Source organism: Battus philenor, unplaced genomic scaffold (genome assembly GCF_028537555.1).
Source record: "Battus philenor isolate CCGP_79_NKW_IND1 unplaced genomic scaffold, ilBatPhil1.0.hap1 SCAF_2, whole genome shotgun sequence".
Lineage (NCBI taxonomy): Eukaryota > Metazoa > Arthropoda > Insecta > Lepidoptera > Papilionidae > Battus > Battus philenor.
In genome coordinates, this window is record NW_027181682.1 from 2,753,776 (window position 1) to 2,767,762 (window position 13,987).

Genomic DNA, 13,987 nt, shown 5'->3' on the forward strand with positions numbered 1-13,987 from the left:
TATCATACGTCACCACTCGACTGTCAACAGAGGCGTTTTCAGTTAGAAACTTATTCTGCCGATCGTAAATATATCAAAATGGAATCCTTCTTCGCGTTACCTTTTACAGTGCTTGAAATACCTAACATAAAAATTAAAAAGCCGTCATGGTTGCAGCCACCTTCTGCAATGACAACGTTCTCTTTTGTGCTGTTATCATACTTCTTGGTGACCGGAGGTTAAGTATCATGTTTTCTTATTTCATTCCTATTAGAATCCATAATGTTAGAATTTAACAATGTGTATTTTTTTTCTGTTGTAGGTATAATTTATGACGTGATAGTAGAACCACCTAGCGTTGGTTCTACAACAGATGAACACGGTCATAGCCGGCCTGTCGCATTCATGCCAAATCGAGTTAACGGCCAGTATATAATGGAAGGATTGGCGTCTAGCTTTCTTTTCTCACTTGGAGGTCTCGGTTTTATCATATTGGATAGAACCCACAATCCATCCACACCAAAATTAAATAGGATTCTGCTCATATCTGTGGCTTTCCTCTGTATCTTGGTCTCGTTTTTCACTACCTGGATATTCATGAGGATGAAACTGCCCGGATATTTACAGAACTAAAAAGGCTAATTTATAAGTGTATATACAATTTAAGCACGCAAGGATGTCCTTTTTTTATTAAGTTGAATAAATATTTTTATACCTTACCTGTTTTCATTTTTTATCCTTTTTTTTATAATGAACAGCGTTACTATAAATTTATAATTTGAAATGTGAAATTAAGTCAAGCTCTGACCAATGCATACCTTTATTTCAGGAATCAGCTTAAAAATTATAGATAAAAGCCTCTTTCTAAACTAGACATTTATTATAAAAACATACAGTTTCACTTTGGTATTTAAACAACATATAGATTAATTATGCTTTGAGATTTATATAAAAAAATACAACAGATAAGAAAATTCAACTATCACAAAGAGATTCACTAAATTATTAAAATGGTTTGCATATATTTCCAAATTTATATAACATAAAAATAATGTAGAAAATTTTGTAACATATTTGAGTCAATCATAAGTATGAATGAATGAATGAGTCAATGTATTTCATTCAACATATATGATACTTTAAAACAATCACAAACATATATATGATTAGATTATTTACTTTAATAGATTTTTATAACTACAATATTTGATTTATATATAAGAAACATCAAAGTAAACTTAAACCTTATTAAAGTATTACACAATCACATAGTAACACAAAATATCAAAGAGATATAAACACCCACTGCAACATACAGGTTTATATATTTCACAATATGTAATAAGTTTGACACATTTCTCAAAACAAAGCAACATTCCATCTAGATACTTGTTAATAGAACAGTTAATCTATTATTATGAATTTTAGCATTATTATATTCATGTATATTGTCATATCTTAGCAATGTCTCACAGCATGCATAGTTGTTATTACATCTATTGGATTTTCATCATCATAAGATATATTGGCTTCCTTGCTATGTTGTCCTTGACTGAATGTGAACAGTGGCAAACTTACATAATTCCTATAGCTTGCTCATTACATTGCTTTTAAAATACAAACATTAGGTTAAATTATTTATGTCGATTAAAATTTTACTATTATAGAAAACTTAAACTATATTTGTTTTCATATAAGAATGAGTATTCTTCCATTTACAGCCTTATGCGGAATGAGCTGGAAAACAACAAAATACAATTAAAATTAAAACTTTAAAGGATTTATTGTACCAGTCAATGACTATATATCTAAAGCTTAAACCTTTTTTGATTGTAGAAAATACCTAAGGTCTCACCATTAAAAAAAATAGATTTTCTAATGTAATTTAGTTCACAACAACAATATTTATTATAAGCAATATCTATATATATATTTTATAGATAAGCCTTGAGGCATAGTGTAAAAAGAGTGAATAAAATATAAATTAAAAAAGGCCCACAACAACATAACCCAGATTTTTAGAGGGAAAATTTGTATTAAAGTAAAAAAATCACATTTCATTAATATTGTAGTCTGGTAACATTTGATAAGAGAATACAAGATATGTTTCGCTGGATTACAAAGTTCATCCTGATAAATAGTCTTACTGATAGATTTGATGATGAAATAGTTTCACTCCTTTAAGGTTAGGCATAAATTTAGTTATTAACAAATCATCATTGCATCCAAGCGATGTAACAGCTTAGAAACAATTTCTCATCCAAAATACCGTAATGTATCAAGACAAAATAATAATATATGGATCCGAGAAGTGGTCGTCAACAATGGGCCTCATTAGAAGTCTCCAAGGTCAGCCAGAGTGCAATAGAGAGAGCTATGCTTGAAGTAGTGAGATCGAATCAGAAAAGAGGATATCCACAAAAAATGAAGGTCACCGATGTAGCTCAAAATTGCTTGTCTAAAGTGCCAGTGGTATGTATGTGTGTATGATAAAAATGGGTTAATGTTAAAATACTTGTTTAAATACACAGATAAGTAATACTTACTGACAAAAGTCTGAGCTCTTGTCTATAATATGCTCAAACTCTGCAAAAGATAGAGCCCCATCGTCATCAAGATCTGCTTCTTCCAGAACATTCTGTACCAGTTGTTGGATTTCGGAGTCACTTAATTTATGCTCAGGTCCACAAAGCCTTTTAATTACTTCCCGTAAATCTGACACGCCAATCATATCATCCCCATCAAAGTCTGCAATTTAAAAATATTACAAGATTATTTGAGAATTGTATTAATTTTTAAAGCCTTGGTTGAACATGTTTACACTTAAATTTACTATGGAAAAAAATTGAGAAATAAGCTACCTCATTTCTAATACAAATTTACCACATAATATATACTACAGCCTGTTGTTCAAGAAATTCGAAATAGAATTCTGAAATTATTAAGATAAGATGTGACTGCCATCTAGGTAAATGAACCACTTAGATTGAAAATTTACATGAAGAGATAACAGTGAGGAAATGATATTACACACTGTCCATTAAAATTAGACAAATTGCAATAATTTGTAGTGTTATTTCTATTAAACACTCCTATTAAATCTGTAGAAAAAAATAAAATTTTAATATCTATTTTTATTATTGAAACAATTGTGTTTTATTATATATGAATATATATATACTACAAGTATTTGAATATATATACATATATAAATGGTATTTATACCAAAATTACACTTTGTTTTAATTTTTGTCTAGGTGTCTGTTTTATTATGGCTAATCTCTGAAATGGCTGTGCCAAATTTTATGGGACTTATACAGGCGGGGAGCTGAAGTAATAAGGAATAACTCGGGCCACTTTTATTTAAGAGTAATCACTAGCACAGCTAGTGTTAAATAAGATCATTTACTTACAAATTTCTGCCCCATCTTTTAGAATGTATACAGATAAGCAAATACTTTATCAAATTTTCAGTATAAACTATCATAAAAAAGATTGTATTTGAGTATTGACTTCTAGCACTATGAAGTCTTAACAAATACTGGAAATTGCCTATTTCAATCACTGATTATTACTTGCCTATTAGAATTATAACATGGCTGTTTAAAGAAAAAAAATGTTGAGTGTCTAGTTCAGAAAATTTGTAAGTGTTTGTGATTAAATATTTAATGATATAAGAATAATCTGGACTTTTCTTTAACTTACCAAATATTCTAAAGGCATGCTCTGCTTTCACTGGCTTAGGAGCTGTCTCACTGAACACTGACATCATGTCTAAAAAATCTTCAAAAGTACAGTCGCCATCATTACTTGAGCTGAATACTTTGCATATGCGGTCCCTGAATGGGTTCACTCTTAATTCAGGGTATTGTAAAATTTTAGCCATTGGCAGTTTGGCATTTTTGTTGTGCCCAACCTTCTCTGGTGCCAAAGCTTTAAATTTCTGATGAGCGCTGAATAGAAAAGGTAAAGAATTATTAAAGTTTGCATGAAATTTTGTAAGTCAAATACAATATTTCAGGTAATAGATGCCACGATAACTGGTCTTGTCTTGTCTGGCCAAATGTCTTTACTTCGGAAATCATAGTTTGAAACAAGATTCAGATCTGAAGTAAATTAAGCACTGTTGAAATCATTAAATGAAGTACCAAAGTTAACTAATTGCTTGTGACCTTAATTTCAAACAGTTCTAATTTTTTAACAGCAAGTTAAATGAAACAGATATGTACTTACTATAAAACTTCCTTCTTTGTAAAATACGTCAGGTCCTAAAACAATAATCATATGAATTAGACACATGGAACCTATGTTAATTAATAAATATATATATATTTGCTTATTGAGCATACTTCGTAATCTTGTAGTTCTTCTTCCGAAAACTGGCTTTTTCCTTGTCCCATGTTTAATTTTTAATATTAAACTTAATGTACTTAATTTAATATATTATGCAAATTTCTCTACCAAAAATAAATAAACAACTACTTGAAGATATAATGATTGACAGTATTAAATGAGTGTTACCATATATTGAGCTGATGAACCTTGGATGAATAATAAACATTATCGTTCATGTCATGAACATTAAGATCATCTTATTTATAATTGGTAATGATATGGATATAAAATAATTAATTCAATCTTTTAAAATTGGTATAATACTTATTTTACTACAAAATTTTTGTATAAATATAATTAGTTTTACTTTTAGTTAATCTTTTAACTTTTATCTTATGCTGCGTTGAAGTTATTTTGTGTTCTTTTTCCATTGGCAGCTTATTTTTGCCCTATTAGGACTACTTTATTTTAAGCTTGTGGCGGGAACTTGAGAAATCTTTATGACATTTGTAATGTACCAATATTATTTTAAAATTAATGTAAAGAAAGTAATACAATGTTTTATTTAAATTAGAATTAAAATCTTAACAAAAGATTCACTGAAGTAAGTAGTAGTATAAATATCGAAAAATTTGGTTGGTAATTAAAGTTGAATTGATAGGTTTAAATTAAAATTAAAAATGTGGCATCAATTTATTTGTGAAATATCGTTTCGTATAAGGTTTTCCCGGAATGAGTTCGCATATGACAGCCTGTTTTTTCCCACACGGCACTGACTGCCACGTCTGATGTCTGGTGAGCACAACGCAATCCCCTTTATCACCTTTCTTTGGGTGACCAGGAGCCCAGGCACGATAGGACATGCATTCTAAGGCATCACCTTTAACAAAACCAAAAAAAATATTTTGTAGATAATAATGGTACTTGAGACAAATAAATATAGTTAAGAATTAGAGAATTTTAGGATTCTAGAGGTTCTCTATCCTAACTGAAATGAAACACCGTTATGTAAACCAGACGTTTGATACAGAATGCTTGTGCTGCCATGATTTCTGAGGATGTTAACGCTTATACTAAGACAAGTATATCTGCTTAATGTGATGGCAGTATACAGTTAAGGTTGTTTGCATTAATGACAAGATCTACTCGGCGAATGAAGAGGAAGATACAGAATTTGTACTTGTACGTAAAAAAACTTGTGAAAGGATGGTGCTTGGCATCATACTCCTGGCAAATTGCGACGTAATGTAGCTGGAGTAGACAAATTTACATGACAAGTCCACCTGCGGTAAAAATATAGAGTCCAGAGTCTATCAAATTCCACGCAGTTTGATGTGACGACGTTTGCTAAAGCGCGGTGTTCATTGCAGCGTTTGTCGAAGCACATTGTCCTATGACGGTTGTTCAAAGGTAGTCGATTTAGCACAAAGCGTACTGTCGGTCTGAGTCCGTGGGGTAATAGTTTGTGCGATAGGAGAATAGCCTCTTATGAGGTGGTTACACTTCCATTTATCTTTTTCTGTTATTGATAACTTTTAATTTAACATTTTGCAAATGAGTATTTTAATAACAACAACATAATTTTAAATAATAGAATACTAGTTAAGACTTGTAATAATAGTAGTTTGTTCTAAAAATATAATGTTAATTTTGTATAAATCTTTTTCATGATGAAATTCAGTTGAATATTATATTTAAAATTCAGAGTATTATTATATGTTAAGATCATAATCGTAGTTACGTCGAGTAAACACAGCGCCACCTATGGAAGTTGCTTTGAAATATTATGATAGTTTGAAGAAAAATGTTGATTATGGCGCCAAAGGTATGGCGCAAAAAAATTATTATTGAGGAATGAATTGTTATTGTTATCTTACATGTTTCCATACTATGGTCGTCTGGAAGAATTTGCTTCGTGTGATAAGATCGCACATTGTACTTTTTTACTATTATGCAACTGTGTATACATTTTAATTTTTTTAATTTAACATAGCTTATTCTACGCAGTCGTTTCTAGTCAAATATGTGTTACATTTTTAACTATCTATAAAAAGTGTTGCCACAACAAAAGTTAAAATAAAATCTACTATTTAAAACGGTATACATAGGATGCTGAAAATTACCATTAGTGACAGCAAAATGGCCGCCATTATTACGTTTAAGACTGACGTAAGCGCACTCTGTATCCGCTTCCGACAGCAATTGAGCCAGCGCTTCCGTTCTCTTTTCGGAAATGACGTCAGCCAATACACTGCTCTTGTTGTCACACTCCCGGACGGCGTCCGTGTAATTCATTGTCCGATTTAATAAATAAAACACGCCTGCGGTTGGTACACAGCTCCAATTTACAGCGGCTACAACAAACAATAATATTATAATAATACATAGGATGTTTTAGCCTTAAAAAGTTTCTCCTACTTACTTACTCGACGATGACCATTTAGCCCACCGACGCCCACTGACAAGGACAGGCCTCCCGCAAAGATATCTATGTATACCGTTATCATCACGCTTGGCAAGCGGGTTGGCGATCGCGGTTTGGTATACTGGTACACAGGAAAGGGTTTTGTTTATCCTCTGCAAACTTCGTTAATCAAACTTACTATCAAACGTGGCGATTATAGTATACTTTCCCATAGACATTTTAGGGGGACTTGCAGTGGACGTCTAAGGTCTAAAAGGACGAAAGCCTGTAGAATAAATGATTACGTATCAACATAAATATCAGAGGAGAAGAACTATATTGGTTTTTAAAAAAGTGATGGTATATGCATATTAAGAGCAGTACGAAGTGGGTGTCTATCCGCTTACATGAATATGATAAACATAGGTCATGGTGATTATTCTCAAATTGCAATAGCAGTATTACATAGTCTAACTTCAATCAAAGGGGGAATCCCCCTTTATCGTGTAAGTAAGAAAACATCTGAAGTACGACAAAAGAGAACGTACTCACCCAAAGTGTTGCCGAATATGCTGTAATAATCGTATCTTGTATCATTTGTTAAAGACAATCCACCTATATCTGTACAATGTAACACTTCGCATGTATATTCTGTGGTTGGTTTCAAATTTAACACTCTAGGATTGAAGTTGAAAGACATTGCTCTCTTTTCACTAGCGAACCTCTTACAACTGGCCAGTACAGAGAAATTAGCTTTTGCCGAAATTTTCAATTTAGATCGGGCGCATTTCTTAATGAGATGATATTCCGGATATCGTGGCTGTTCGTCGTTAGAACATATTTTAATAGCATCCACATATGTTAGAGTTATTAAAATAATTAATAGAAACATTATTTAATTAACTTAGTTACCAAAGTTATCTGGGTGAACGTTGGTGTGACAAAAAATGAAGCTTCACAATACGTAGAGTAGTAATAGTTGAGACTTGACTTTACCTATAGGTTCTGTTACTTGTAAAAACCTTACTCTTTGACGTACACTCACAGCATCACACTTTTAATTCGTTATTAGCTTCACACTTTATGTCGAGTATTAGAAATATTGTAAAAATGTTGCAGACAGTCATCTGGAACAGCGAAAGTAATGGAACCTCTTATTTATAATAAAAATCTATCTGTAATTTATTACAATTAAAAACTTAAATGTTCGTCTATTCGTACCAACATTCGTAACGTGTTTTATCTAACCGAGCATTCCAAATGAATGCCACTGACAACGGAAACACATTTGACGTCGTAATTCAATTTCCGTAGAAACGTTTTCATTATTCTGTTGTAATTTTATCCAGAAATTAATACATAGTAACTTTTGCCGGAGGTATTGACGGTGATATTAATCTGGATAAGCTTTAGAAATCATCATCATTTCAAACGTCCACAGCTGGGCTGGTTGGAAGCGGTGTGCCCATCTCGCGTCTTCCGATGACCTTAAGATTTGTCCACCTTGTGGGTTGACATCTTATGCTGCGCTTGCTAGTCCATTGTCTCTACTACCTTTAGCTCCACTGCTACTTCATCTTGCCAATTCGCCGGGCAATGTCAATTACATTCGTATATCCTCACGTCTCAAAAATCTCAAAGAATCCCAGGGATACTAATAGCAATTTAATATAGTATTATTTAATACATACTACAAAATATGTTCTGAATAAACTGTTAAATTTAGTGGTTTGATTACAAAAAAAAAATTAGAATTAAGAAAAGGACTAATATATAGCTACTTCCGCTTTGTAGCAGTAGTCGTGCAATAAAGTGCAAAAACCGAGTTGGCACTAATCGGTGTAACATTACTCCTGAGGATGCCCGTTGAGGGGTGAAACACGTGTTGAGTGATTTAACGGTGGTAGTTGTGTAATTAGCATTGCCAGGGGGCTGGCGTGCGGTGCACTTTACTACATGACTACTGCTGCATAGCGGAAGTAGCAATATATTAGTCCTTTTCTTACTTAGGACGGACTTCCGCAAAGTAATGCAAAAATCCATTAGAAATTTTAGAATTATTTTCATTAATGTATAACATCGTTTCATGCGTTTTTGTTTAGTTTTATTTCTCTGCATTCGCCTTTTTGTTTGTGCCGCTCTTTTAAACATACAGTAAAAGATTATTTTTTCTTAAATAACCAAAACGTTGGTTTATTAGCTTAAATCTCAACATCTTAAAAGCTTGAATAAATTGTCGTAAAATAAAAGGAAAGAGTGATAAAGGGTTTAATCAAGATCTTATAAAGCCTAATTTATGGACCACCGGGTTATCAATATGCCATACAAATCGAAGGAATATAAAAACGGCGATGTATTTTAGCCCGGATAGGTTTTTTTTTCTTTCTATAAAAGCAATAAGTCAAGTCGCATTCATTTGAACAAATATATTTTTTGCGCATATCAAACCTCTTTTGAGATATAAAAACTTTTATGTTTTACACCTCTGTTGAAAACTGGCCGCATGGGCGCCGTTTGCGCGCGCGTCAACATTTCAATGTCATTAATCTAGACGTGCTTATTTCAAACAAGTTTCGAGTATTTAGAGATGTCATTTTAATTGCAAAAAGTTAATTGTTATAAATATTTACAAATCGTCGCAAGTCAGTGGCAAACTTTTCGACATGGGCTGTTTTTATTCGAGGAAAATGCTCGAGGTGGGTGACGGACGAATCCGGTAACTTTTTTTTGACTGAATCCTTGTTATCTTGCAGTATTCCCACTGTTGGGATCAACACCTTCTCTTAAAAGGAAGGTACAGAGCGGAATCCAAACTTCTAGTGCGGCTTAGTGGATTTAACAAACCTTTCAAAATTTTTGATACTAGATGTCTTGGTTTTTACACATTAGTAGTGGTGTAAGGAACCAAAACCTCATCTTGGAATTATTAACCTCGACCGCTAATCACTAGGCAACCGCTGCACAGTTCTATAAATTTTTTGCATCAAATAAGTAGAAATAGTAATGATTAAAATTGTTTCCGAAAACATTGTGAATTATTTATTTTGATAAGAGTTTATAAATAGTGCAGTAATATATTGCAGTCGCAAAATTTAAAATTAAACTCTTCATATGAGAAATGATAAAAGGTTAACATATCTGTAGGAGGATTCCGCTTACGATATGACACCAATCCGGCATCTGCCGGTGATATTCGTGAATGGCGTCCCGGGTGCCGGGAATCAGACGGTGGCCCAGACCATCTCTAGCATCACGGGCTACGTGATGATTAGGCCTGGCGAGCTGGTCCGGACGGAGGCCGACATGGACACGGCCAGGGGACGCCTCATCGCGGACAAGCTGCAGGCTCAGGAAGATATTCCAGAAGTATGTTTATTATTATATTTTCTGCCGTAAAACTTCCACAGCTGGACATATGTCTCCCTATAAATTTCCAATAATATCGATCGGAAGCGGCTTGCATCCCTTTTCCGAAGGCCATTACGTTTCCTGGTCCGGTTTCCTTACTTAAACTTTAAAGCTCTAGCTGCCATCTGTTCTGCTTGTACAGAAAATATTAAACCTGGCATGTTTGACCCGATATTTTTATTTTAATAATGTTACCGCTGTGACAAGCTTTCTCTCTAGGAGGACAGAGGCTTAAAAGTCATGTTTTTTTGTAAGATGTAACTATTATACCACAAACCGGGTTTTCGAAATAGATCTAGATTACATAACTTACCTGCCAAAATAAGTCATGTCGACATCGGTGAATGCATTACAGAGATTAGACGGGACGAACAAACAGATTGACGGACAGCCAGACAACAGAAATTAAAAATTGAAATGGTTATTTTAATATTACAAACAGATACTCCAATTTTATTTATTTAATTGTATAGATAATCAATAAATATTTTATCGTATGTATGCAGCAATTAATAGTGGATCTCATAAAAGAAGCGATGCTGTCACAACAGGACGCCAAAGGCTATATCCTGGTGGGATTCCCCAAGAACCCGAGGATGTCCAACATCTTCAACAGCCAAGTGAAGTGGCCGGAGAAGATCGTGGCGCTGGAGGTTGATAATGAGGTCAATTCAACAGATTATATATTTATTATTGTTTGGTAGTTACATAGCTCTTATCTCAGACCTTCGTTATTTTAAAAAAGTTTAAAGTATCTCTTGTTTTCAACATAAGCAAAAGCGATAACCGGCCGTGAAATTTGCCTCAAGTGGATATTCATTCTTCTGTATATATATATTATAAAATGTATGTACGGTGTATATATATCTTAATATGATCCCACTGTGATCTAGGATTGTAGATTAGAGAAGGAATGCGAAGCACGGAAGATATGTGAGGTCAAATAGATTTTATGAAGTATGAGAGGATGGTACAAAAGAAAATGTAAAGGAAGGAAGGATAATAAGTAATTAAAAAAACAAATGAGGAAAACTTAATTAACGTTCCTGCCCCGAACATCTCGCAGGGGAACGAGGGGTCCCCAAAAAGGAGCGGGAGGAGGGGCACAAAAAGATACCACTGCATTAATACGTACCCCAGAGAGGAAGTTATACTTAATTCATGCCACGGACCCATTGCGGTATTATAAATGAGACATATCGTACATATACGCCTATCCCCCGATTTACACGGTACTTGTTTTACACGGTTTTCCAAATAAGTTTTTTTTTTGTTTTTATCGCACTCTACTAAATGCTACTGTGATTGAACACGTGTGCTGTGTACACATTTCACGGGGAATCCTGAGCTTATTTGCTGACTTGCTGCACACGCACGCTGTGTCTGTATTTCTTTGCATAAAATTCTACGGAAAATAGTATTTGAGTGAAAGTTTCACAGTTTCAGAAAGATTTTCCATATTCGTAAATTACAAGTGAGTGCATAATTTAGATTATTATAAATTAAAGGCTGTGATTAAAGTAAAATTCAGAGGAAATTAAGGAGGGAAATAATGGCTGGGAAATGATGATATTTTAACTTGACAATGCATTTTATTTTTATTTCCGTGTACACCTAAAAATATTGGAAAAATTACAACTGTTTAATAGCAAAATTATACATTATCTGCAAGCTTTTCGATTTACACGGTTTTGACTAGAAAATTTTTAATTTTCGATTTACACGTTTTTCTCAAGAACTTATCTACCGTGTAAATCGGGGGATAAGTGTATTTGATCCCAGAATATTTCAGTTTCTTTCTAATGTTTTTCTTCTATGTTTGCGCACACAGCATAAGCTAGCGATCGAACCGTTTCATTCGCCCTTATTTAATCTTTAACACCTAAAGACACTGCAAAGGAAGTTAGAATTGATGTAAGTGGACCGTATCATATATTTGCGATGGACAAATCAATTGAAGGTCATTATGAAATTGATCATGTATATACGGAAATTGCATTACGAGTGTGAAGGGACTATGGAATAATACCACTGATCAGTGAGGCTGAAAGCATACAAATAGAAAGATAAAAGATAACGAAGCTATAGATAGATTTGTTTCTCAAGATAGATTTAATGGCCCAAGAGGTCGTCCAGCTTTATCATAGATGAATCTAAGTGTTACACACCTTAATTCAAAAGGTGCATCAAAATTTTAATTTCTGGTATTGCTTGATTGTACCATTTTAATGTCTGTTTGTATGTATGTATGTAGTATGTCTATCTAAATTAATAAGTTTACATGGATTTGCCCCTGAATCTAAAATTGCATAGCACCTCGCTGTGTCGGTAAAGGAGGGATGAAGGAATTTTGGCGAAGGATCATCGATCCTCCTAAACGTAGCTGTTTTTCCAGGAGCAATTAACTAAGAAGAAGATAAGTTAGCAACAAGTGAATGTTGTGTAATTCCCGTGAGTGCAGGTGGCGGCGACGCGGCTGCAAAACAAGCTGTCGGAGCTCGGCCGGCCCGAATCTGAGATCAACGCGGCAAGAGAGATCGTGAGGGACGCCGCGCACAAGGTCAAGAATGTACACAAGCGTTTCGGGGGACACGTGATTACGGTTAGTGATGTTTCAAAAATGATGTATCCATTCGATAGTGAAAGAAATTTCCACCATCAGCATGAAGTGGAATGAAACTGAGGTTCCCTTGAGGAGGTTCTATTCCATGGAGTGTCGTACTTTGTGCCGGCTCAGAAAAGTCTACATTAAAGTAACAGCATTTTTGTAATCACTGTGTATCTGTTATTTTAATATCGTTGATTTTCGATTCAACCAAGCGTTTGTCTTACTTTGTGCTTCACGCAAATGTACGAGTATATGTATAGCACAAAGAGTTTTTCGGACTTTGTGTAGCTTCACAGTTTTGCTTTTGGTTTGATCGCTCAGTCTACAGTAACATGGTTTTGTAAAATTATGATTAAATTACCACCATCATTTTCATTTATTTTGTCTATTTATACAGTCCATATGCTTACCAACTTTATTATATAATACTATTGACTTACATACATGTATATACACAGTATCATTACTGATAACTGAAACTGAACTGAAAGAGAAATTGGTCACCCCTACAATGGCATCCTTCAACCTATGTTAGCTACGAGCGTTCCAAGCGAGGCGTAATACATATCGTATTACTAGTTTATAATTTGACCTGTCTATAACGTATTTATTGTGACATTGCACATTTATCATTATCATGTTAGCTGATAGACATCAATTGCAAGGCATACGCATCCCTTCTCTTTTACTTCTCGCGATCTTGACTTATGTTATCAGTCAACTAACTTACCCACGCAGCGTCCAACTCGTGGTCTTCAAAAACTTTTCAGTGTCGGCCCAAACGGACGGTTCTATGATCGATGTATCCGCCAGCTGCTACTTTAGATAATTTGACAATATAACGATTTGAGGTATTTCGGTGACTTTGGTTCATCAGATGACCTCTTTATATCTAAAACTCATAGGACTCGCTATTGTTTGCTATCTCTTGGAGACATTTAGTCTCATAACGATCACATCGTAGATCAATAATCATCACCACGGCAATATTTGTAAAAAGTGTAAATAAATAAGGCAGGACATTTTTTCTAGTTGGACAGTAGCGGTAATCCAAAGGCACTAGCCTCCACCCTCAAGGAGATCCTGTCAGACACGATTGAGCAGAGCTACAACAGGCCGGAGGTGGAGAGCGGGCCACCAGCGGCGCTGTCGGCGCCCGTCATGCACCTGGCGAGTCCGCAGCTGACCGACGACGACCCCGCGGAAGTGCAATGAAGCTTAGACTAACTTTCTAGAATGTTCGAGATTTTGAA

The 13,987-nt window shown here is 34.3% G+C and overlaps 4 protein-coding genes across 4 annotated transcripts; 2 read left to right on the forward strand and 2 right to left on the reverse strand.

The window, feature by feature from the left end:
• Positions 1 to 18: 18 nt before the first annotated feature.
• On the forward strand, positions 19 to 692 carry LOC137922373 (oligosaccharyltransferase complex subunit ostc-A). The gene is made up of 2 exons (XM_068765357.1): positions 19 to 217; positions 302 to 692. Exons 1-2 carry the CDS (start codon positions 79 to 81, stop codon positions 610 to 612), a joined length of 450 nt encoding a protein of 149 aa, XP_068621458.1. The 5' UTR covers positions 19 to 78; the 3' UTR covers positions 613 to 692.
• A 211-nt stretch (positions 693 to 903) lies between these two features.
• On the reverse strand, positions 904 to 4,461 carry LOC137922287 (calcium and integrin-binding protein 1-like). Its single transcript, XM_068765259.1, has 5 exons — positions 4,329 to 4,461; positions 4,213 to 4,247; positions 3,685 to 3,932; positions 2,526 to 2,727; positions 904 to 1,716 (listed from the first exon to the last, which is right to left on the reverse strand). Exons 1-5 carry the CDS (start codon positions 4,377 to 4,379, stop codon positions 1,695 to 1,697), a joined length of 558 nt encoding a protein of 185 aa, XP_068621360.1. The 5' UTR covers positions 4,380 to 4,461; the 3' UTR covers positions 904 to 1,694.
• Positions 4,462 to 4,988: 527 nt separating this feature from the next.
• Positions 4,989 to 9,250, reverse strand: LOC137922530 (uncharacterized). Its single transcript, XM_068765589.1, has 4 exons — positions 9,167 to 9,250; positions 7,271 to 7,538; positions 6,438 to 6,668; positions 4,989 to 5,194 (listed from the first exon to the last, which is right to left on the reverse strand). The coding sequence occupies exons 1-4, from the start codon at positions 9,248 to 9,250 to the stop codon at positions 4,989 to 4,991; spliced, it is 789 nt and encodes a 262-aa protein (XP_068621690.1).
• An 85-nt stretch (positions 9,251 to 9,335) lies between these two features.
• On the forward strand, positions 9,336 to 13,949 carry LOC137922531 (adenylate kinase isoenzyme 1-like). The gene is made up of 5 exons (XM_068765590.1): positions 9,336 to 9,414; positions 9,863 to 10,084; positions 10,633 to 10,791; positions 12,588 to 12,728; positions 13,767 to 13,949. The coding sequence occupies exons 1-5, from the start codon at positions 9,382 to 9,384 to the stop codon at positions 13,947 to 13,949; spliced, it is 738 nt and encodes a 245-aa protein (XP_068621691.1). The 5' UTR covers positions 9,336 to 9,381.
• Positions 13,950 to 13,987: the final 38 nt, after the last annotated feature.